At 42.2% G+C, this 24,430-nt stretch overlaps 1 protein-coding gene across 1 annotated transcript in view; it reads left to right on the top strand.

Moving 5' to 3' along the window:
• The window catches only part of CDH20 (cadherin 20), a 186,072-nt gene extending 168,595 nt beyond the window's left edge, over nucleotides 1–17,477 (top strand). Inside the window, exons 8-12 of the mRNA XM_081078805.1 lie at nucleotides 633–769; nucleotides 2,799–2,920; nucleotides 7,109–7,226; nucleotides 11,484–11,735; nucleotides 15,929–17,477. Coding sequence (XP_080934931.1) covers nucleotides 633–769; nucleotides 2,799–2,920; nucleotides 7,109–7,226; nucleotides 11,484–11,735; nucleotides 15,929–16,434 — 1,135 coding nt within the window. The 3' untranslated portion in view covers nucleotides 16,435–17,477. The remainder of the gene's footprint in view (nucleotides 1–632; nucleotides 770–2,798; nucleotides 2,921–7,108; nucleotides 7,227–11,483; nucleotides 11,736–15,928) is intronic.
• Nucleotides 17,478–24,430: the final 6,953 nt, after the last annotated feature.

The raw sequence follows: 24,430 nt of genomic DNA, 5'->3' as shown, positions 1-24,430 counted from the left end.
TTATTTACAACAAGCCCCTTAAACAGATCTGGTCCATCCTGCTAAAAACATTCCACAGATAGGGCCTCTCCAGCTAGTAAATACATTATTGTGTTTGCCAAAAGGTGGGTCATTGGCACATTTACAAAGGACCTGATGCACATCTTTTCTTCTCAATAGTTGATACTGGTTACGGGACTAGAATCACTGAACTATACATTTTCCAGTACCAATTTAGCATTTCAGAACTTATTTGAATAAATTTCAACAAATTTTCACCATTTTGAACAAAATATGTAGATATGTAGGGATTGATATTGAGAGTGTCCCAAAAGCTTTGGACAGTTTTAAGCTTTAAATAGCTGAAATTGATCTTTAAATAGCTTAAAACTGCTCTAAGGCTTTTAGCACCGTTTTATTAATCAGCAAATTAAAACAATAATAGTTTGTTGTTGGTTTTTAGAGGTTTTCTTTTCTTCTTCTTTTGGGGGGGGATGGTGTTAGACATGAGAAAACAGCAAACTCAGTCTTCCCAGTGTCCATAACTTAAAACTAGTAGAGATGTTTCTCCTGATATACTCTCAGTTCTCCCATGTAATGTGCTGTAGCATGTTTATCCAAATGAAACAATGCATTTAATCTGTTTTCTGCAGATATTCCATTGACAGAAGCAGTGACCCTGGAAGATTCTTCTATGTTGACATTACAACAGGTGCCCTAATGACTGCAAGACCCCTTGACCGGGAAGAGTTTTCGTGGCATAATATCACTGTCCTTGCTATGGAAATGAGTAAGTAACGCAATTGGCCTCTGTATAGTGACAAAATACAACACTGTAGAAAATAGAAGTTTCTAGAGCTTGTTAAAACTAGAATTGTATTCTTTACAGGAAGAAACAGAAATCATAGTTCATACAAGTGAGTGAATACATTTAGTTCAAATACTTATTGAGCATTTCCTATACACCTAGTCCTGTGCTAGATAAAAAACAAACATGCAAAAGCAGTAAAAAAAAAAAAAAATAGCATCCTTAAACCAAGGAGCTAGTCTTCTACATGAGGAAAATGGACTGTTCCTAAGAAATCTAAGAGGATTTCAATCTTTAACAAGCTTAGGAATGTACAAATAGTATAAAATATTATTACTGGATGAAAGGAAGCATTTATAACATGCAACCCTTATTACATACATACATACACACATACATGCACACAAAAGTTTGAGACATCTTAAAGTAAATTATAGATTTATTAACAAAAACTCAAAAATGGAATGGAAAAGTAATAAAGATTAGCATGTTTATTATGAACTTCACAAAAATTAGATTATTTACTACTGCATTCTATGTTTCATAATACCTACTGATAGTAAAGATTCAGTGACGTGGCAGCCCCTAATATATTAGCAGATGTATGTACAGCTACTCAGGAGGGCTATTTGGCAATTAATCTTTTATATTAAGATTCTCTAAAACATTCATACTTTTTCTCAAGAATTCCACTTTTAATAATTATCTTAAGGAAATAATCATAGATATTGACAAATGTTTATATACCAAAATGTCTACTGCAGTGTTATTTTAAAAGTTATTTTAAAATATTTTAAAATAGGGAATTACCTAAATGTCTAATACTAGGAGTTTGACTAAATAAATTATAGTACAACCATACAGTAAAATGAGGCTATCATCTAGATAGCCAGGCTATCAAAGCATATTTAATTGACACAAGATATTCCTGCCAGAAAATATTAAGTTTAGAATCCCATTTTTTTTTTATTTTGCTTACTACTGTGTGTATCTCCACATTTTTGGACACATATGTAATATTACATGTATCACATAATGGATATGTCTACTTGGACTGTGGATCATACTTATCCTCATGTTTTCTGGAATTTTCATTATTCCTTCTATAAACAAGTACCACTGTTATAATTTTTAAAAATTTTTGGTAACCAAGCAATATAAATATTTAAGGGGGAAACACAGCAGAGAATAAATACTTTTGAGAAAGAAAAAATGAATCAGAAGAACGAGGCATTTTGAGATTTAATAAAATTATTCACTAAGAATAACTTCTGTCTTATAATTTCTACTTTGTCTTCTTGGGGTGGTGACCAAAACAGAAAAAGAAAGGAGGGGAACCAATGGGGCTGTGAAACTGTCTTTGTGTGGCAATGCCAAGCAAAAGACGGACCGAAAAGACATTTCCTGATGGGTGATTATGAGTAACTTCTCCTGCCCTAGCCAAAGATATGGATTCGGTGTGTGTCTGATCCTGTAATATCCCCTTAGTCCCTAAGCAGAAATAAATGTGCAGTATTATATGCATTCCTCTGAATAACTTGAAACCTTCTGAAATATAATTCAAAGAACTGATTATTTCACAGTAAAAAAGCCAAGCAATGACACACAGTCTGCCTCCGGTTAGAAATAGGCTATTCCATGCCCAGAATACAGAACTGATCTCCTTTAATTCTAGAACCTTAAGTATGAGCCAATGAGAGGTTGGAAACCACTTTTTAAAGATTCAGTTAGTGTGATACGTGCTCCCCCTGGAGTCTGGCCCTTCCCCTCATCCTCCTGCTACCATACACACTCTCAGACATCCACCTCCTTCTGTCCAGGCTTCCCTGTTCTGCTACACTGTTACTAGGCAACGTACGCATCCTACACACGTCGTGATTTCCACGTACTTTATTCACTCCTTTAATTCACTCCTTTAAAAACCTGACTGGCGCGGTAAACACTGGGCCAGCAAAGACCGGCTTTCTTGCACTACTGAACCCTCACCTTTGGTTTTCTTTGTGCTCTTTAGACAATCCCTCCCAGGTTGGAAGTGTTTCTGTCACAATCAAAGTCTTAGATGTGAATGACAATGCTCCAGAGTTCCCCAGATTCTATGAAGCTTTTGTCTGTGAGAATGCCAAATCAGGACAGGTAAGGCAGCCTACGAGGCACGCACCGTGGTTAACCCCAAACATGTGGAAAATGACTGTTACTGATAATCAAATCTGCCATCAAAGAAACTGAGACTCCAGAGTCCCCAATTTCTGTGTATCATGTTGCAACAGTTTATCTGTTAAGACAAGTAAATGGAGCCTCCATTACATTTTATGATCTAAAGAATGCTTTGCTGATGGTCTGATTCACCGGCCAGCCTTGAGTCAGGTATGTACCCACCTTGTGACGGAACTGCATAGAACCAATCGTCGTAACGTGCTCTGGGCCCTGGAGAGACGATGGCAATCAGAAGAAAGAAGTTATCTTCACTTTTCCTCATTTCAGCACTAATCCATGAAAACATTTACAGTAGGGACAGTGTATTTTTCATATCTTCCCACTTCCCTTTCTTACCTTCTGGCAACAGGTACCTTGTTAAGGGACTTCCTGCCTGATTCTCAGGACGCTTCATTACCTAGAATTACCTGTCCCCTCTCCTCCCTCAATCGAAATACCCATTTTCTTAGTGCTGCTCATGTCAGGGAAGTTTGGAGAGGAAAGGAATCTGAAAGAACAAATTTCTACTTATTTGAAATAACTTTAGTTCCATAATCTTCAGGAATATATTTGCATATTTTGTAAAGTCTGTTTTTAAACCCAAATGAATATTTAGTTGATGAAACTCTAAGTGCTGTAACTGAGAAACATCCGGAACCCCACTTGGAGTGGCCATATATTAATGCACATTTCGGGCAGTCACCCACCCTGCACCCACCCTTCCATACCTGGTTATAGGTTACTCCCCGCTTTGGCTCCTGCTTTTGTAAGACGCTTTCCTCCTCTACCTATAACCCAACAGATTCCCTAACAGCCCTAAATTATTCCCCCGGAGTACATTCTGTGGTCCTATGGATGCTGGTTGCGGGGGAGAGAAGCAGTGCAAATGAATCAGAACAGTTTTTAATGTGAAAGGTACGAGTTTGTGACATGCGTATCTACATGGCAAAGACTCGTGCTTTGGCAATTCAGGCCTCCCACCTGCAATGCAGCTTTTGCTTTCACTTTCACTCACTGGCAACATCACCTCCAGACTGAGTCTGTACAATCTCAACCTGTATTAGCTTCCTGAACTCACCCAAGATTGACTCAACACATCTTTACCGTTATAATAGGTCAGGTCAAAAAGTGATTCCCAACCCCCAGGAGGAAAAAAAATGTGTCCTGTAGTGATTTTGATCTAAATTATCGCATCTACTGATTCTTGACACTCGGTACCAAGAATTTTACACCCCTAAAAAATCTTTTCAACAAGTCTAGAATAATTCTACTTCCACATCTATTGAATTTCTAGTCCAGTAAGACCTGGAATATTGCACAGCTAATAAAAGTTACAATGAAGACTTTATTGCATAAGAAATGATCCGTGTTATTGTAAGTAAAGAAAGGAGGTATAAAATATAAAACTACATGTACACGCTTGCAGTTATGTAAAATTATGTCTGTGCATGACACAGACTGGCAGACAGATTGCAAAAATAGCAATAGTTACTATACCAAGGTAGCTGAGTTTTGAGTAAAGGTGTTGGGCCTTTATTTTAATAATTTTTGTTTTACATTATGACAATTTATATTATATGTAATACATAAAATTTGTTTTGTATTATGTAAGATTGTGTTATAACAAATACATAATATTTTCTATGACAATATGAAAGAGGCTAATTTTTATCTATAATATAAAGACAGTGATAGGTAGCACATTAACCAAACTCCTTCTCTCCCCCAAAATTAAACATTTCCTTTCTTAAAGGGCTTCAGAATAAGAGAACTTGCATTCTGATGGCTCAATGGCACTTTAACCGCTTTTCTTGTTTCTGGAGCACATAAATACATCTCCCATTTCTGTCTCTCTAAATACATGTTTTAATGGTCTATTATACAGTCCTTTGAAGCACAGTTTATCTGCGACTTAAAATTGAAGTCATGAGCCACAAGTCCGTCATATGTGTCATCATTAGCCCAAGATATTAAAAATTCTATCCTTTGATTTTTGGCTCTGGGACATGTTTTGAAGATTTTCAGAAGCACGCAGCTCAGTAGGAACATCTGTTTTTTAAACAATCAGGCTTCCGTGGGTTAGACTTGTTGGACACTCGTGAGCAGCCATGAAGGAAGCCTATAAAGAAATCAGATGACATACTTGGCGAAGGCTGAGGGTAGAACGAAAACTGCTAAACAGACAACGGCGTGGCAAGTGAGGCTGAGGATGAAATCTGACCTGACAGGCGAGCAGGCCGCGATTCCCCCGCCTCATTCAGCCAGGCAGTGTCTTTGCTCACTGGTCTGTAAAGCCCTGCACCCCTCAGTCCTACTCCTCAGGCCGGCCTCAGGCCCCACCTCATCAATACATACACGATTTCAGAGGTCGGATGCTCTGAAATGATCTTCCAACTGTGTTTGCCAAGTTGTACGTAATCACCTGTTTACTTGTATAACGTGCTTCAAGAAGGATGTCCTTATACCTTTGGCACCACAGGCAAAATGGAAGGTACAGGATTTGTCTTGGCAAGGATGGGGCAGTAGGGTGACCCTCAGGTATGAGCAGCACTGACGCCATGCTAGACTGTGCGGAACGTCACCCTCCGTGACTTCCAGACCCCTCTCCTTGATTCCGGCAGCATTCCCCCAACTTTTTGACTCAACAGAGGCCAGTTGGGTTCTCCAGGAGGTATGTTCTGAGATGGAGCTGTAGTCTAAGGTGCTCATTAGGGGTGCCCTTGGGGCCAATGCCTGTGGAACGGAAGGACTTTTGCAGTGCTGGGCAAAAGGAGAAGTCCCGCTGCAGTGCAGACCCACGGACAGCCTTGGGGGACTTCTCACTGCGCTAGAACTAGACTTTTCCCGAGCTGAGATGGGATGGCCACGCCTGGGTACCATTGCATCAGTCACTGGATGTGGGTTTCCCTGGAAGGCTGTGGTGACTATAGCTGGGTGGCTCTCGGCCACTGAGGCAACTCCTGAAGAGACAGATAGGTGAAGGCTGGGGCATCCAGTCCTTCACTGAAGGGGAAGCTGAGCAGCAGAGGGTCGACCAGAAGGCCCCCTGCTGGAGCTTCCCACTGGGTCATTTCATCTCCAGGATACTGCGAGGGTCGTATTACCTCCCTCGACTTACAGATGAAGAAATAAGGACTAAGCAAGCCCACCTGGACGCCCCAGCTGACCTCTGATGTCCCAGTTTCTACCCTGGCAGAAACACAGCTGCTTTTAAACAGCGGGAATGCTGTGTCTACAGGGCGAGGCCCACACGGGGTGGGAGGAGGCTGAGCAATTGGTAGATGGGAAAGCAAACCCACAGGAAGCAGACTACCCACTCAACGCTTGTCCTACATTATCCCCGGCCCTCCCCAGTCAGCCTGCAGATGGTTCAACTGTGTATTTCACACTGCTTTTTTGGTAGCGTTTTCATCATGGGCTTCGTAACCACGAGGCAACTTACTACTTGGAAAAGCTCCGTGAAAGGGCAGTTTGGGCCAAAGAGCTCCAGAGGACGCCACGTCACTTCTCCCTCTCCTCGGCCCCAAGCTTTGCTTCTGACTCTAATCTGCTCTATACATCCCATCCTGGGGGTCTTCTTGTCCAGCTCCCGCTTCCTGCCAACAAATAGTGACTTCCGCGTGACCCATTTCCTCACATCTATTTTCCATTAACCCGACACAGCCAATGTGTATGTGTCTGTTTATTTCCCTTCTAGGTACTGGTCATTCTTACGTAGGACCTCTCCAAGGTAACAATTTGACCGTAAACTAGTAACCCCAAAGCGGGGTTAATGAGATGCAATGGAAGGATGACAGACTGGGAGACAAGCAGGACCCTTTAGCATCCCCCAGTTCATTTACTCCAAGTCTTCTATTTAGACTGCCGGAACATGGCCGGCCTTGGTGCGAGAAAGTTACGTCGAGGTCTAACATCTGAGGTATTTAGGTACCAGTCACCCCGTGCCTGGGAATGTACTCAGGCCCAACAAGAAACCAAAGCTAAACCCTGACTGGTGTGATGGCGTGAAGCTTACGTTTCAGGATATCCTTCTCATCAGATAAAATAACCTGCTATTGGATGTCAGGGTTTGGGCCCTGAAGCTGCTTCTTTTGGCTCAACTCACCTGATTTGCTGTCCCTCCCTCAGCTCATCCAGACAGTGAGCGCAGTGGACCAGGACGACCCACACCACGGTCAGCATGTCTACTACAGCTTGGCTCCCGAGGCGGCGAACAACCCCAACTTCACTGTAAGGGACAACCAAGGTAATCAGGAGGATAGTTGGCTAGCGATGCTTTTCCACAGCACGGGCTGGCTACTTGGGGTTACACCACGCCACCCTGTCAAAGGCCACCTGCTCTTTATCAGCAGGTAAGACATTAGTGCTGAGTTTTGTTTCAGAACATCAAAGACTAAGAATGTCTTCTGCTGACTCTGAAACTTTCACTCAGTCCGTTCATAACGTCTAAGTGCTGACTCTGCCCCAGACACTGTGAGGCACACAGGACAAGAGCCTCCTTCATCCCCACGGACGGCAGCCATGTTAGCATGCTCTGTGACGATGGGAAGAATCTGAGAAGGATCACAGAAACTGAACCAGATAAAGACCTGAGGGAACATATCTAAACAAGGATCAAAGCGGGAAACAGCGAAAGGCTCCCAGAACGAATCAGAGGCACAGGCTAAGTAACAGAGACAACACAGGGCAAATATGGGATCGCAAAGAGTAGTTTGGGCACTGAAACAACCTTATTACTTTAGAAGGATTTAGAAAGACACAGCCAGGGCTTCCCTATTCCAGAAAGTGGTCCCCACCACAGCTCTGCAAAAATGGAATTCTAGACACTCTTCTCCAATAAGCACCAGATCAGCTAAGGGTTTTATAGATCTAGTACATTCTCCATTGCGCACAGATGGAAAAAAGAGGAACTGTTGTCCTCTAGCCAGATAATTCTCAAAGAAAGATCAGAACAAGTGAAAAAATAATTTCAATCCGTCAAGTGAACCTGTCACTAACTCTGCTGCCAACTAGCTGTCTGACCTCGCTGAGGGAGGTCATCACATCTCTGGGCTGCAGGAGGCTCACTTTTATTCCAGTTCTAAAACAGTAATTGGCATTTACAACAATCTAAACATAGGATAACAAAAAGTCATGATTAGGCATGCCCGGCCTTAGTCTCAAACATCAACTTTTTGAGACTTAAAGTATTAATTCCACCCCACGTGACATTCTGCTATTAAAAGTTGAGAATATCAAACCTGTGTTCTCCTCAAAGGAAAGCATTCTTCCAAGTCATCCCTTTAACTTTCTGCATGTTATCATAAAATCACTATGATAATTCCAGAAAGGAGGGTGGTACAAATTATAATAGAACTACTACAATTAAATATTCAGATTTTTTCATTGGGTCAAACTGTGAACTGTTCATTTATCTGCTTTACATGGAAACTTCCTGCAAAAAGTGGTTTCAGCACCCCTCAGGATTGGTTTTACAATAGAAAACCTGGGGAAAGAAATAACACATTACGCTGTTTTCAAATTTTCTGCTGTGTCACTCTATTCCTTCACACTGGTATTTGTCAGAATCAATACAGAAAGAATATGCAGCAAAATGCTGTAATTTCTTAAAGATGATTTTGGGTACCAATTCCTGGAGCCAGTACCTTAAAAAGATGGGCCACTGGAACATGATCACTATAAAAAGAAATTATTCATCTCTCGGAAGGTTTTCCAAAATGGGAATCAGCACATCTTCAATAAAAAACTAAACTCTTAATTTTTTCACAATTTATCCCATTGAGTATCCTTTACTTGAGGCTCATTTAAAAAACGACTAATATCTGGTCTGGCAGATCTGCTGTCAAGCCCCCAACTCCCCTGACCACAACATGATACCCTTTTATGAACACAACAGAGCACTACTTCAAATAAAGCGTTCCTTCCTTTTTTTTAATCCCCAAAGCATTATGAAAAGTATTGTATGTGTACATGGCACTTCAGTTTCAAATGCTTTGCTCTATGTGATGTTTATTATAGTACTATAAGGCTTTAAGGAAGTTATTAACCCCTCTGATTCTCATTATCTCATTTGGCAGATAAGGGGGGAAAAGCAAATGGCCCAAAATCAGAGAGTGAGTAAACATTAAGATTGGGACTAAAGTTGGGTGTTGGGTCCTGTTTTAGACACACACACACACACACACACACACACACACAAACACCTTTGTGTCACGTTAGAAACAAATACTTTTCCTAAATGGGTTGCTAAAGCCCGAGTTATCATATTCAACAAAAATTCTACAAGGGGTTACTATATGCCAGACCCCTTCCAAGACTGACTCAGAAATGTGATACTCATATTTTTCTTTAATGTTAAGTAATTCTGAGATCAAGAAACATATGATGTGTAGTAGGCATCATGTAATACGCTTATAGAATTCAGTTCTGGTCAAGCTTTCTAACAGTCTTATGATCTAGCCTCAATTAAATTGAAAAATAAAAAAGATTTCTGTTTCGGAAAAACTTGGTTTCTGAAAAGACCAAATTAAAACTGTGAAGTAGAGTTAACAGTACTTAGCTTTTAAATCTGGAAAACAGAAAAGTGTGTAGGTTGTACGGTAGATGGAAATATGAATATAATCCTCAAGTTGCCAACTAATTGTTATCTTTCTCCACTGAGAAGGAAATAAGAGAAAAGGCCTGTACCAAAGCAGGAAGACATTTCAATTAGCTGAATAATTTTCCACAGTTAATGTCCCTAAACTAAATCAGCAGCTACAGAGCACAATGGAAGGAGTGTAAATTTGCAGAGACCAGAGTTCAAATCCCAGCTCTGCTACTAAATTAGTGACTTGGAACAAATTATATCATCTCTCTTGGCCTTAACTCTTACTGTAAAAGGATGAGGTCATCACTCTCTCCAAATTGTTGTGAAGGTTAAATGAGATACCACATGTAAAGTCGAATTACCTGGCACATAAGTATTCAATGAACAACTGCTAACACGAAAAAGCAGGGAGAGACGGTAGAAACCCCAATTAAGAGGTAATATATTAATCAGAACAGGCTAGGTTATGCTGCAGGAGCAAATGACACCAAAATCTCAGTGGCTTAACGTAACCAAAATTAATTTCCTTCGCACATAAAGCCAACCTGGGGTCTGAATGTCCATGTGTAGCTTAATATCCCAGGCTGCCTGGATCTCCATCTCAAACATTCTTTCATAACACCACACCAAGGCAAGAGCACGCAGAAGCACATACCAGCTATTAAATGTTTCTGCCTGGAAGTGACATGAATGACTTTTGCTCACTTTTCATCATCTAAAGCAAATCATACAGACACACCCACATTCAAACAAATAGAAAAATATAATCCTTTCTTATGTCCAAGCAGAGAAGGAGAATCAGAAATACTGATGTTGATATTAATAATGTTTACTCTGGTTAGGCTCTCAGAGGTTTTTGTTAAGTTCTAGACTCTTCCTTGTGACCTGTGACACACATCCATGTTGATATTAGCTTTGCCAGTCACTGCTTGTATGTCCTACCACAGATCTCAAAGTTTTCCTCTGCTGAGAATGATCTGAGCTTTGCAAAACAATGTACATGATTTATCATTCAAACCCACTCAAGGAAACTTGAGAACATAAGATTAAAAAATTAAAAGATCCCAAAACATTACATTAGGCAAATATAGTATAAGCACACATACACACCACACACCACCTTTGTGGAAACATATCAAATAATTTCCCTAATCCCCTTTAAAATTGGAAGAAAAAGAAAAACTCGTAGGTACTGCTGATCAGGAATGAATTTTCCCAAAATTCATATAAACTGCTTCAACTTAGACCACCAACGAGGGGAAATAACAGGGTATGTCACATGATCAGGGGATTTCAAATAAGCTTCTGCTAAATGAGCAGGTTCTTCAGAAAGTCACAGGAGGAACTGGTGACTGCATTTCAGATGCATAAAAGAGCACAAGACGTGAATTCCAGCCAAAGTGGCAAAAATAAGGAATGTGCCACAGCCCGGCACGCTCCTCAGCTTTCTTTTCCTGGAGGCACAAAGCAGCACCAAGCCTTGCAAAGCTGCTGAGCTGGAACAAACAGGGACCACAAGTCCCTGGTGATTGTTCATTTCTGTCAAGCTTTCCCAGGGACATTTCAGTTAGATCTGAAGTCTGACAGTTCGCCCTGGGCATTTTATGTCACAAAGGGTAAGAAATAATCTCAAAAAGGGTTTCTCTCCTAGGCCTCAGGGTTTTTGCCTAGAAGCAAGCAAAAATCTTGGCTTCTGCATCCAAATGCTGATCCAGGCAAACCTGACTGTGGCTGTGGCTGTGGCTGACGGCTGCGGAACGTTCGACTCTCCTCCGCTCTCCTTCCCACAGCTCGGCCCAGCCCCTTGCTCTCCTCAATCCAGGAGACTAATTCACTTGCTGGTTCTTCCATTTTCTCCTTCCCTCTCATGTGTCCTCTTCCCTGTTTCAATCCTGGAATCCCTGTCTTCTTCAGATAACACGGCCCGGGTCCTAACAAGGAGGTCTGGCTTCCGGCAGCAGGAGCAGAGTGTCTTCTACCTGCCCATCCTGATATCGGACAATGGGCAGCCGGTGCTGAGCAGCACGGGCACACTGACGATCCAGGTGTGCAGCTGCGACGACAGTGGCCACGTCCTGTCCTGCAGCCCCGAGGCCTACATGCTCCCGGTCAGTCTGAGCAGGGGTGCCCTGATCGCCATCCTGGCCTGCACTTTTGTCCTCCTGGGTGAGTGAGCGGCTCCCTTCCTTTCCGGGGGGGTCTGACTTCGCTACCAGTCCCTTATTACCCTAACACAGCTGTTCAGCACTGGTTTTCCACATTGTGCTGATTAAAAAGGTGGTAGAATAAGGCTGAGAAAAAAGCAGAGATTGGAGACAGTCCTCTCCTAGGGGCCAGGGATTTATTTATCAAGCGTCTAATATGAGCCAGGGCACCATTCTAGGTGCTGGGATTAACAAAACAGACATGGCCCAGCCTTCACAGTGCTGACTTCAGAACAAAGCAGTTCACTTTGACATCACAGAACCAAAATGACAATTTGGGCCATTGTCAGGATATGATGATCGTCACCTCGTCTAACCCCTTCATTTCAGATAAATACCAGCTAAATCACAAAGAGGCAGTGACAGGCTCACGGCCAAATGTCACAGAGCCAGGACTGAATGCAGGCAGGCCCTGCACGGCATCCCTGGACCTGAGCATCACGGCCCGTCTCTGACATGCTCATCCCAGATTCTGGAGGTGGTGTTACAGAGAAGGGAGAGGGACAGTGTCTCCTGAGGAGACAGGAGACGGGCAGGTGCCATTTTAAACAGGGTAGTCAAGAAAGCCCTCACTGATAAGACTTTTATGCAGAGATCTTAAAGAAGTGACGAAGTGAAACTACATGGTTATCTGGAAAATAAGCTGATTGGAGCGTCAGCTCTCTTCCTTAGCACCTTGGCCATCTAACGAAGAGCAGGTGGCCTTTCTCTCTGGTGCTGAAATTTAAAAATCTGTTGACAGGCCAGTGGGAGTGCACTAGTGGAGTATGGGATCCTCTCTCCCTCATCTCAAGTCATCCCGCTCCCTTGTACATAAGGCCAATCGTGCCATTCTTTTTGAACTCTACACTCAAAAACAAGCAATCAAACACCTACACCATCTCTTGAAACCAAGAAAATATTTGCACATATACCCCAATTCTTCTGATTGAATTCATGCACAGCACACACATTTTGCTTAGAGAAAAGCAGACTTAGTGGAGAGTAATTATTTAATATGAAAGATATCCTAGCATTCTATGAGAGAAGAGAGTAAAGCACAAGGGATTTAACTTAGAAGTCATGCAGATAGTCACATACCCCCTGATTCCAGGTTTCCCTCGACACCAAGAGACTTAGTCAGACCAAAGAGAGAAGGTCCTGACTGCAAAGTGTTAGCACTTGATTGAATTGTAGGTGGGTCTGTAGAATATGCTTCTCAAAAAGGAAAATTTTAAATACAATATGTGGTTTAATTTTGTTTTAGTTCTGTGCTACAGGGAGAGAATGTAAATAAGCAACCTTTCTGAGTCCTTGGATCCCAGAGAATCGCTGTTCCTGGCCCTTGGCAGTACTGACAAATAAAACCTTCCTGCAATTCCCCGAGTGTCCATAAGGTGGCATTGGGAGTCCTTGAGTACACAACAGGGTAACCTGCAGGAGACCTTTGATGAAACTTGCTCTGAGCAGAAATTTCCAGGATGTCCTTAGTTCTATTTTTGGAAAATGTTCCCCCAGCCACAAAAGTAGAGGTGCCATCATTAAAGAAAGACTGATTTAAAGAGACTGGCACAGAGAGGCTCTCAAGGTAGAAGCGGTGTGCAAGGGACAATTTATCTCCTGCCTCCAAAACCCATTATGTCTTGTCTTTTGAATCACACAGAGTAGTTTTCAGAAGCTAAACAGAACAGAGTGGTCATAAAATCCTCATAGTTTAAGGAACTTTTACTTCTAAGAATGCACATCCCACATTAAAGATGATTCATAAAACTAAGTAAGATTAAATTGCAGGTGATTTATCAAAATACATTTTGTGGACAACTAAATAAACATTAATTTTGATTTTGCAGAATATTTTTTTCATGTCAAGTATGTATCTAGTTCCTAGAAAACCTCACAGGCCCTATACGCTGTGCCTATAGTACCTAAAGAATAAACAGCCCTAGAACTGATTCTTTTCTGTGAGGGAAGCCTTTGAGCTAAATAGTCAAAAACAAGACTACAACCGTTTCTTCCCCAAATCTGATTTTGCAATACTTGTTATTTAAATCAATTACCTAAAAAAATAAGATATGTAGCAATCTTTATTGTTCAAGAGATGGACCGCGAACTGCCTAATTCATCACCATCAGAATTCCTCCCAGCAGATACCCAAAGACTTTTCCAATTTTGCTTCCTGGCATTTTCTAAAATACCACTCCCGTGTCACCTGTGTGAAGGTTTCCCGAGCCCCTAGGAAGATTAACTAGCCCTGCCCCTGCATTCTCTTCAAAACACTTGTAACCCTACGATGGACAGTCCTATCACTGCCTGACTTGTACTGATCATCAGTGTCTCTAAACTCTTAGACTGCAAGCTTCTAAGAACAGAAATCATATTCCATGTTTCCCCATGGATTAGCACAGTGCCTAAAAAGTATCTGAGTGTAGCAACTGGTTACTGAACCCCACAACATAGCATGTTCACTTACAATCCCTTTTCGCCAACCTGCATCCATCCAATCACACCCCAGCCTCTGACACCTAGCTCAAGCCTCCACTTCCTTAGAAGCCTGTCAGTCCATTGCTGAAATCCCAGTCCTGCAATCCATGAGCCATATTTTTAAACATAGAGGAAATATACAAGAGTATATCATTGTTTCCTGTGTGTGCCTTTTGTCACCAAGGCTATTTGGGAAAATATTAGGTATCACCATCATTAATTGCAATGTAAAAAAAGCACACTCTACATTCAAATTTTAAAAGTCATTACGGTGAGTTTGTTAAGTCCGTCCATTATCTTACTGGGCATATGACTATACTCTCTCCCCCCCGCCCCATGGATAAACTCGGGTCTCATTCTACAGCGTTGTCAAGTTATCGCTGTTCACCAGCTGAAACAACGCACACCAGAAAAATAATCGATAGCAACTCTACAGTTAACACACCAACACACTTCCTGGAAAACATTTTCAGGCACAGATAAATAGTTCAATGGGATTATCTCTACCTCTCCTTTAAGCCTCAGTGAACACATTCTAGAAAAAAGAAAATACATTTGTTGAGATAAAATTTTATCCAAACCTGCAAGGGCGCACCTAACAATGTGGCGTTTCTTTGATAGCAATGAATTACATAAAATGTCACTGCTCATTCCCTCCTTCCCATGAACATCATTGGATGCAGGTAGTCACAACCCTCTCTCTAACTAAAGAAAGGCTGTTCTGATGAATTAAGTTTATTCGACAACAGTGGTCACCTACGCTCTCTTACCTCTGGAGGACGTATCGAAAGGCTAAGACTTTGGCTGATACTTAACGTACGAGTTCGTATGCATGTGCATTAATGTATATTTACAGAGTAGAATACTATCAGGCTGCTAATGTAAGAAAGCAGGTGTCGAGGGGGGCGTCCGGCGGGGTCTCTAGTGCTGCTCCCCACATAAGAACACAGGACATGGTGAGGCCAAAAAGGAACACCCACGGAGCCATAGGTGGGGGGGGGTCATATCACTATATTCTCACCTGCGGCGTCCGCCTCTCTGCAATCCGCTCTTGCTAGCCCCCATTCCCTGCTAGCGTAGCCACGGCAGTTATATTAGTGGCCAATGGCTCACGGGTTACAGCTGACGGCCAACTAGCCACAGCTGATGGCCATCTGATTACAGTTGATGGCCATTTACCACCCGAGCCAGCACCTTTCCACGTGAGGCCGAGCCTGGACACTGCTTTCTGGGGCTCTGTCCCCACAGCAGGACACCTCTTACATAATAAGGTTTCCACAGTATAATAAGCATGTACACTCCTCCTTCAATAGTCAGAAGACACGATCTTCCCCTCAGCACAGACTTCATTGCAGGCCACAGGGCTTTGTTAATGGGATTTGACATTGGTGGTTGGGTGTGGGCACCCACACTCGATTTCCAAGCGTCAAGTCGATGCACAGAGACTTTCGATGCAGCTTCTTCTCAGGGAACCCACTGGCAGACAATGGAGGGCTTCCTGTGCCCACCAAGTCTCCCTCCAAGATGGCAGCACGGGCGAGCGGCAGGCAGACGCTGGGGTGGAAAGCACCCCAATGCTGTCTCTGAGCTCACCACTCGGGACGGCTGGCCGTGCCTGTGCTTAGTGAGAACATGTCAAGTCACGCACACGTCCCGGATCTCCGCGGTAAACTTCCCGTCCTCTTTTTCCGGCAGTGCTGGTGCTGCTCATTTTGTCCCTGCGGCGGCACCGGAAGCAGCCGTACATCATCGACGACGAGGAGAACATCCACGAGAACATCGTCCGCTACGACGACGAGGGCGGCGGCGAGGAGGACACCGAGGCCTTTGACATCGCGGCCATGTGGAACCCGCGGGAGGCGCAGGTGGCGGGCGCCCCCAAGTCGCGGCAGGACATGCTGCCGGAAATCGAGAGCCTCTCCCGCCACGTGCCTCAGACGTGCGCCGTGAGCAGCACGGTGCACAGCTACGTGCTGGCCAAGCTCTACGAGGCCGACATGGACCTGTGGGCCCCGCCCTTCGACTCCCTCCAGACCTACATGTTCGAGGGGGACGGCTCGGTAGCCGGCTCGCTGAGCTCCCTGCAGTCGGCCACGTCGGAGTCGGAGCAGAGCTTCGACTTCCTGACGGACTGGGGGCCCCGCTTCCGGAAGCTGGCCGAGCTCTACGGGGCGGCGGAGGGGCCAGCGCCCCTGTGGTGACGGAAGCCGGGAGGCAGGCGCGCGTCCAAACCCAGACGTTCCAGGCGGAAGCTTCGCGGATGCGGGGCCGCCAACCATCCGAGCAGTACTGGGCTGGAGAGTGAGAAAGGGGTGAGCAGGCAAAGAAAGAGAGCTCTCTCTCTGGATCAGCTTTACTACTTGGTTCGATTAAGTAAATAAAAAGGAAACACAAGAAGGGGGCAGAATCTTCAGTCATCTCTTTTACTTTTTTTTTCTTTTTAATTTTTGTGACCCTGTGTTCAAAGGCTGGGAATCCAAGGTTAAGTATGGGAAGCTTCCCTTTGCTTGGCCTTGCACCCAGGCCTCTGTCACTTTTCCACCACAAAGAGGCTCTGATCTTAAATACAAAGGTGGCTAGTGAAAGCAGACAGGAAGTTCTACTCTCACATCCTTTTTTTATTTTATGTTATTCTCCAATTAAGAGTTTTGCTGACTCGTCAAACCACACAAACCAACCCACACTAGAAGAACACTGGAAAAAAATGTTACACGGTGAATTGCTGTCCCGGGATGGATGGAATTTCTTTTAACCCTTTCGAGACAAGGTTAAGGCACATTGGCCTTGCGTGGGGTGGGTGGGGTGGGAGAAGGAAGAGGCACTGACTGTGCGCTCCAGTTTAATGGCTGAACCAAGAGTTGTTGGCATTACAAATCCAACTCCATCGAGTCAGAGTGCGCTTGTTCTCTCAGCTCTTTCACTGTGCCCCAGCAAAATCGTTCAGAACAAAACCAGAAAAGCTGCCTCTTTTGCACTGTAGATGTCTCTTCCATGTGCCAAATGTGAAGATTAGATGCTACAAATGAAAGCCAAATAAAAAGAAGTATCTGATAAAAGCATGGGTTAGAGGGCTTTCCTAATCTGTGTGAGGTCAATCCAAGGGATGTTTACATACTGTAGATAACCTACTTGAACAAAAATCAGTATTATAGCGAAGAAATGGATGTAAGAAAATGACATGTATAAGTTTTGTATATTTGTTAATAATTTTGGTAATAAATATGATGTACTGAATCTCAGTACCTTAGCACTTCTTTTAATAAAAGTGACATAGAAGGGAAGGTCTGTTGCTCATTTGTTTAATTGCTGAGCAGCTAAACGATGGCTTGGTGATCCTAACCCAGCCTCAGGTTCTCGGGACTGGGGCTCATTCCTAAGGCAAAGCCAACAGCAGAGAAGGATGAGGCTGTGCATTCTCTTTCAGTCACTGAGCAGACAAACGCTATGGTTCAAACTGTGAAGCTTTTCAGGAACATTCTTTATTCTCCCATCTCTGAAAAGACCAAAAGATGGTTTGAGAACATTACCGATATAGTGGTGAATTTTGCCCATATTTTTCACTTTGTGAGAAGTTTTTACAAATAGCCACCAAGGAGGCAGGCCACTGTGCTACTTTCATTTCTGTTCTATGGGTAAATCAAAGAGTATGTACAAACTATGTATAAATATATACCAAACATGTACAGCTCATCAGCACTGGATGAGTTCCCAAAAGGCTGGGACCATATTTTATTCATCTTTCCTTTCCCCACAGTAGCTAACATAGTCCTCTGCATATGGTAGGTGCTTAGTAAGTGCACAATGGGTACATGATGAAAGGGATCTCTTTCTTGGCATCCTATTCTAAAAGATATTTTTACACAATTGTCCTTACAACTGAGGACAAATTGTGAACGAAATAGTTTTCTGCGTGTCTTGGTTATAACAGTGATTGTCATAATGTGTGTCAGAATCACCTGGAACACTTGTTAAACAATAGCTTGTTGGGCCTTCTCCACAGAGTTTCTAATTCAGTTGATCTGGGGCCATTTGCATTTCTAACAAGTTTCTGGGTGATACTGATGCTGGGACCACACTTTGAGAACTGGTGTAGAGTTTCTCTCTCTCTCTCTCTCTCTCTCTCTCTCTCTCTTTCTCTCTCAAACATACAAAGTTTAGATTATTAACCCACTTGCACTGGGACCCACCACATCCATAGAGTGATGTTATGAACCTCTTTTCCAATACAAACAATTTGGCAGAAATATGTGAGAAGAGTGATGAGCATCTGAGAGCCAAGAGGACGTGCTTTATGCCTTTTACACTGACAGCCAGGCAAATTCTCATCTTCAGCGTTTAGCAGCTCTGACACATCCTCTTTAAGGGTAAGGTGTGATGTAAAAATAAATAAACTTAGCAAAGAAAAAGCATGAACGTGAGTCCAAATTAGGCTCTAAAAAATAAGTTATTTGAATATGGGCAGATTAACCCCTATTACATTCTGTTACTAGGCCTGAGGATAATTTTGTGACAATTTCACTTGTGTTGCATGTGTTAAAAACTAGAAACAGCTGTTATCCTAACCACAGGGGGTTATCATGCCCCACATCCTGCAAGTGTAGTACCCAAGATGCTGGGCATGAAGTGATTAAACAGAACCACCTGGAGCTTCTGGTCCCTGGGAGGATGTCTAATGGTGTGATACAGGAAGCGTGAGAGAAACACAGAATAGGAGATCCATTTTAGCTCATATTCTGAGCTGAAAGAGACTCTTCCCTCCAAATGAGTTTTAAATACCTTTTGCATTGCCACAGTTTACCACAAATGCCAGTCCCTCTGAAAACACCATCCCCACCAGACAGAATGAAGAGAGCGTGATCAGGTTAGGCAAGAGAGCTGTAAAATTATTCAGCCATTTCTTTGTTAACAGGTAAAGCAGCTAGTCTATAATTTACATGTTGGAGGGAAACAGGAGCATCTGCAGAAATCAATTAAGACTCTGTCTGAAACTGTATTCTGAACAAGAACCAAGCAAAGATAAAAATTAGCAATGAATTTTCTGAATCAGAAAAGCAGACTATCCCAACATGGCAGATAGCAAAGGCAAATCGAATGGTTCACACAAAGAATCTATAAATCCTGAAAACAAAACTCAGACAAGCCAAAATCAGTGCAGGCATATTGATTAAGGGTAGTAACTAGTTCATTCATGACCCAGAACTAGACCTTGAGGTCAGAATTCACGGTACATTCTTTACAGTGCTGGGATTATATGAACAATAGGATGTACTTTACAAGTAGTTCTTTTTGTAGATGGACTCCTTCTCAAATTTATTTGTCATCTCCATAATAGTTAAGGAACTTTCAAGATATTTGTATGGATAAAAACTTGGATTTGGGAAACCTCTGCTTGATTCTAAGGATCAAGATTCTGATATAGGGAGTGGACAAAATTAGATCAAGGAATCTTTTTTTTAAAGTGATCTACTAAAAAGACATACACGTGTCTGTCAATTGTGATTCATCTTGTGCAAAAACCAGGAGTATTAATTTATAGTATGTGCAGTTAACCACAACATTAACCCAAACACACTTTTTCTTAAATCTTTCTTCCTGGGACAGGAAGCTGGCAAATCTTGCCCATGTGTTAGACCACACTCTTGGTTTTATAAGGACTATCAGGTGACTGATGATGAGGGAGTTTCTACTTCCATTTTAGTACTTTAGTTATTGTAGTCACCTTCCTGATACCCATGATGACAAGGGCTACATCTCATCCCAGAAAACCTTAGACCACTTCACCAAAAATATTCACTCCCAAAAGCCAGTAAAACTACCTATAAAGCTTTAATTTTTCAAGAGGCTGGATCCTTGTTTTTCTTTTATTATTTCTATTTCTTCCTCTTTCTCCCTATTACCTGTTTTGTTACCAATGCTACATAAAAAGTCACTTCAAACTTAGTGGTGTAAAAGGACAACCATTTTATTGTGCTCACAGATTCTGTGGGTTGAAAATGCAGGAAGGATACCTCAGTGACACCTCTCTGCACCCTGAAGTCAGAACCTTAGCTGGGCCAATTCAAAGGGTGACTCATCCAAAGCCTTGCTCACTCATAGGTCTGGTGGCTGATGTTGGCTATCGTGAAGGCCTCAGATGGAACTGTCAACACGACCTCCTCATGGCTGCTCGGGCTTCCTCACATCATGGGAGCTGGGTTCCAGGAATGAACCTCACAAGAAAACCAGGCAGAAGCTGAATCACCTTTTATAACTTCAGAAGTCACATAACCTTACTTCCACAGTGGTCACAAGCCTTGCCATATTAAAGATAAGGAAACTTATCTTTAATATGATGATGAATTTATCTTTAATATTACTCCACTTCTGGATGGGAAGAGTGTCAGAGCTACATTGTAAGAAATAATGTGCCCGTTGTTGGAAAATACAGTCAGCCTCACCATCTGTCCCTTTTTTCTGCCCTGCCTCCTGCCTTTATTCCAGGAATCACTTTGGGTCCATTCACCATTTCCTTTCTCTCTTCTACTCCTCCTCTCTATAGAATATGTTCTCGTTTTACAGGTCTATTATTATTCCCTGAAATTCAATTTTATCCCTATCACCCAGTACTTTGAGAAGTAAATGAATATTTCATGAAAATACCGAGTAAAATATCTGACATAAAACAGATATATATTTTTATTGAAGTATAATTACCATACAATTAATCACACATATATAAAGTATACAATTTAATGTTTTGACATATGTATGCAGCCTTGAAGTCACCACCACAATCAAAATAGTGACTATATCTGTCACCCCCAAAAGTTTTCTTGTACCCCGTTGTAACACCTCCCTCCTATCCCTGCTTGCCCACTCCCCAATTCCAAGCAACCGCGGATGTGCTTTCTACAGATTAATTTGCATTTTCTAGGGTTTTATATAAATGAAATCATACAGTGTATATTTCTTGTACAGGTGATGGATATCTGGCTTCTTTCACTCAGCATTATCTTGAGATTCATCCGTGTCATTATGTGTATCAATAGTTCATAGCTTTTGATGTTCAGTAGTATTCCATTGTATAGATATGCTACATTTTATGTATTCATTCATCTATTTGTCAGCTTGGGCTGCTGTAACTAAATACCATATACTGGTGCCCTAAACAACAGAGATTTTTCTCACAGTTCTGGAGGCTGGCGGTCCAAGATCAGGGTGCCAGCAGAGTCAAGGTTCTGATGAGGACCCTCCTCCTGGTTTGCAGATAGCTGCCTTCTTGGTGTGTTCTCACAGGGGGGAGAGAGCAAGTGAGCTTTCTAGTATCTCTTCTTATAAAGACACGAATCCTATCATGTTAGGGCCCCACACATATGACATCATTTAACCTTAATTACTTTCTTACTCCGAATACAGTCATTTTGAGGGTTAGGGCTTCGACATATTAATTTGAGGGAGATACAATTCAGTCCATGGCAATTCATATGTTGTTGAACATTTGGGTTGTTTGCAGCTTTGGGCTATTATAAGTTAAGCTGCTACGAACATTTATGTATGAATCTTTGTGTGGACATATATTTTGTTTCCTCTTAGGTAAATACTTATGAGTGAAATGGCTGTAATCACATGGTAGAAATGCGTGTTGTCTTTTCAACTGCCAAACTGTTTTCCAAAGACTTTTCACCATTTACATTCCCACTAGCACTACATGAGAGTTCCATTTCCTCCATATCTCACTGATCCTTGGTATGGTCAGTTTTGTTGTGTTTTGTTTTTTCTTCATTTTAGTCATTACAATATGAGTGTTACAGTATTTCAATGTGGTAATACTCTAATGATGGCTAATGTTGAGCATTTTTTCATGTGCATATTTTCTATCCATATATCTTCTTTAGTGGACTCTCCAGATGTATTTGCCCATTTTTAATTGAGTTATTTGTATTCTTATTTTTGAATTTTGAGTTTTATTTTCATTTTCTAGATACAAACCCTTCATCGGGTATGTGCTTTGCAAAAATTTTCTCCCAGCCTCTGATTTGTCTTTTCATTCTCTTACCAGTGTATTTTGAAGGTAGGAATTTTTAATTTTGATGAAATCCAATTCATCAATTTGTTCTCTCAGAGATTCCGCTTTTGGTGTCATTTCTAAGAAATCTTTGCCAATTCAAGGTCACAAAGATTTTTCTTCCACATTTTCTTCTAAAATCTTTATGATTTTAAGTTTTACATTTAGATCTATAATACATTTTAAGGCTTTTATTATTATTATTGTTATTATTATTTGTTTATTTATTTATTCATTTTTGTAAATTATTAGTTGTGAATTGAGGCTCCTTTTTCTTTTCTTTTTCTTTTTCTTTGGCATATGAATAGCCAATGTTCTAGTACCATTCATTGGAAAAGGTGATCCTTTTTTTTTTTTATCCTTGAGCCTTGTTGTGAGTTGAATTGTGTCTTCCAAAAAGATATATTCAAGTCCTAACCGTAGTACCTGTGAATGTAACCTTAGGTGGAAATAGGGTCTTTTTAAATGTAATCAAGTTGAGACGAGATCATAGTGGATTAGGGTGGATCCTAATCCAATGATCGGTGTCCTTATAAGAAGAGAGAAATCTGGACACAAAAACAGACACACAGGGAGAACGCCATGTGGCAATGAGGCAGAGATTAAAGTGATACATTTATAAGCCTAGGAGCATCAAGGCTGGCTGGCAACAACCAGAAGCTGGGAAAGAGGCCTGGAATAAATCCTCCCTCAAAGCTTCTAGAAGGAACCCTGCCTGCACCTTGATTTCAGACTTCTAGTCTCCAGCATTGTGAGAAAATAAATTTCTGTTGCTTTAAACCACCCACTTTGTATGGCAATCCTAGGCAATCCTAGGAAACCAAAACAAACCTTACACAGTCCAGTTTTAAAGATCTATTTTAACATTAAAAACAAAAAACAACTATGAATCCTTTATATGGCTGTCACTTTAGCGGGATCTACAATACACACACCCGTTTACTAATGAATGAATGAATTAACTAACTAACTAACTAGTATGTTCATTTTGGGGGATTCTTTATTTTATTTTGACTCAGCCATTTCACGTGTTTTGAGTGTATGGAGAGGGCCTCGGAAGATGCCCTGTTGTCTGGCAGGTGGCAGGCAGCAACAGTCCTCTCCAGCTGACTTGGCAGGTTGTGAGCAGCTCTCACAGCTCCAGGCAGGGGGTAGGGAAGAATGAATCACCAGATGGCTGAGAAGAGACACTTCCATTCATATGACCCCATTGCTGTGGGCGGTGCAGGGAGGGTACCGAGAATGGAGAAAGGTGTGTGCTTGCTGAAAACAGCACTAAGTCATTGGTCCTAAGGCACCACAGCAAAAGGTGCCTGACACTCTGCAGCCATATGGAGTGGAGGTACCATGCCAGGGAAGTTCCCCTTTCTGTAGGTGAATTAACCTTCAAAGAACAAGAGACCTTTTGTCTCTTGTACTTGACATTCCCCGGCTGCCCCAAGAACTTGACAAAGTCCTCTGTGTCTCCCTGCCAGGCCCATATGCAGTGAAATTCCCTTATTCTAATTGCTATTCTTCCCTGGCCTACTGAGGGGCACTAACTGTCTGACCTGGTACTTACTTCCAGGATTAGCCTCATCAACCTACATTTTTATATTTGCCAATGACTTCTTGGGACTTGACTGTTGGACTGCATGTTGGTGTGGGATGAGATTCTCAAATGAGGGGCATTACCTGAGGATGAATGTTAATTACACCTAAGAGGGAACATAGAGCCTGATCACATGCTCCAGGCTGATTCTGGAAGAAAATAGAGCCACAGACTGTAGGAAAGGGAAAGGAGGAGGAAACTGCCAACTATGCACCACCTACCATGTGCAGACACTGCTAGGTGCCTTCATCCCATCCATTTCACACACGTTGAAACATGCAAAGCAAAGACCTAAACCCAGCAAAAGACAGAGCTGTATGCGAAATACTCACCTCAGATGTTGGTGCCACTGGCTCCTCTGGAAATCATAACATACAAAGAGCTCTGTACACGTTCTGAACCATTCATTCAGTGTTGATATCCCTTCTACACCTTAAGCCCTGAGAGTTCAAAGCTGGCCTTCACAGTGGGTAGTAAAACCTAGTGAGGACAGCTGACATGAGCCATCCAAGACATACCGAGTAACCGTGTTTTCAAAGTGCCAGTCTTATGTTCTGTCCGG

Source organism: Rhinolophus hipposideros (assembly GCF_964194185.1).
Source record: "Rhinolophus hipposideros genome assembly, chromosome: 17".
In the NCBI taxonomy this organism is placed as follows: Eukaryota; Metazoa; Chordata; class Mammalia; order Chiroptera; family Rhinolophidae; genus Rhinolophus; species Rhinolophus hipposideros.
This window is presented reverse-complemented; position numbering and strand designations above follow the sequence as displayed.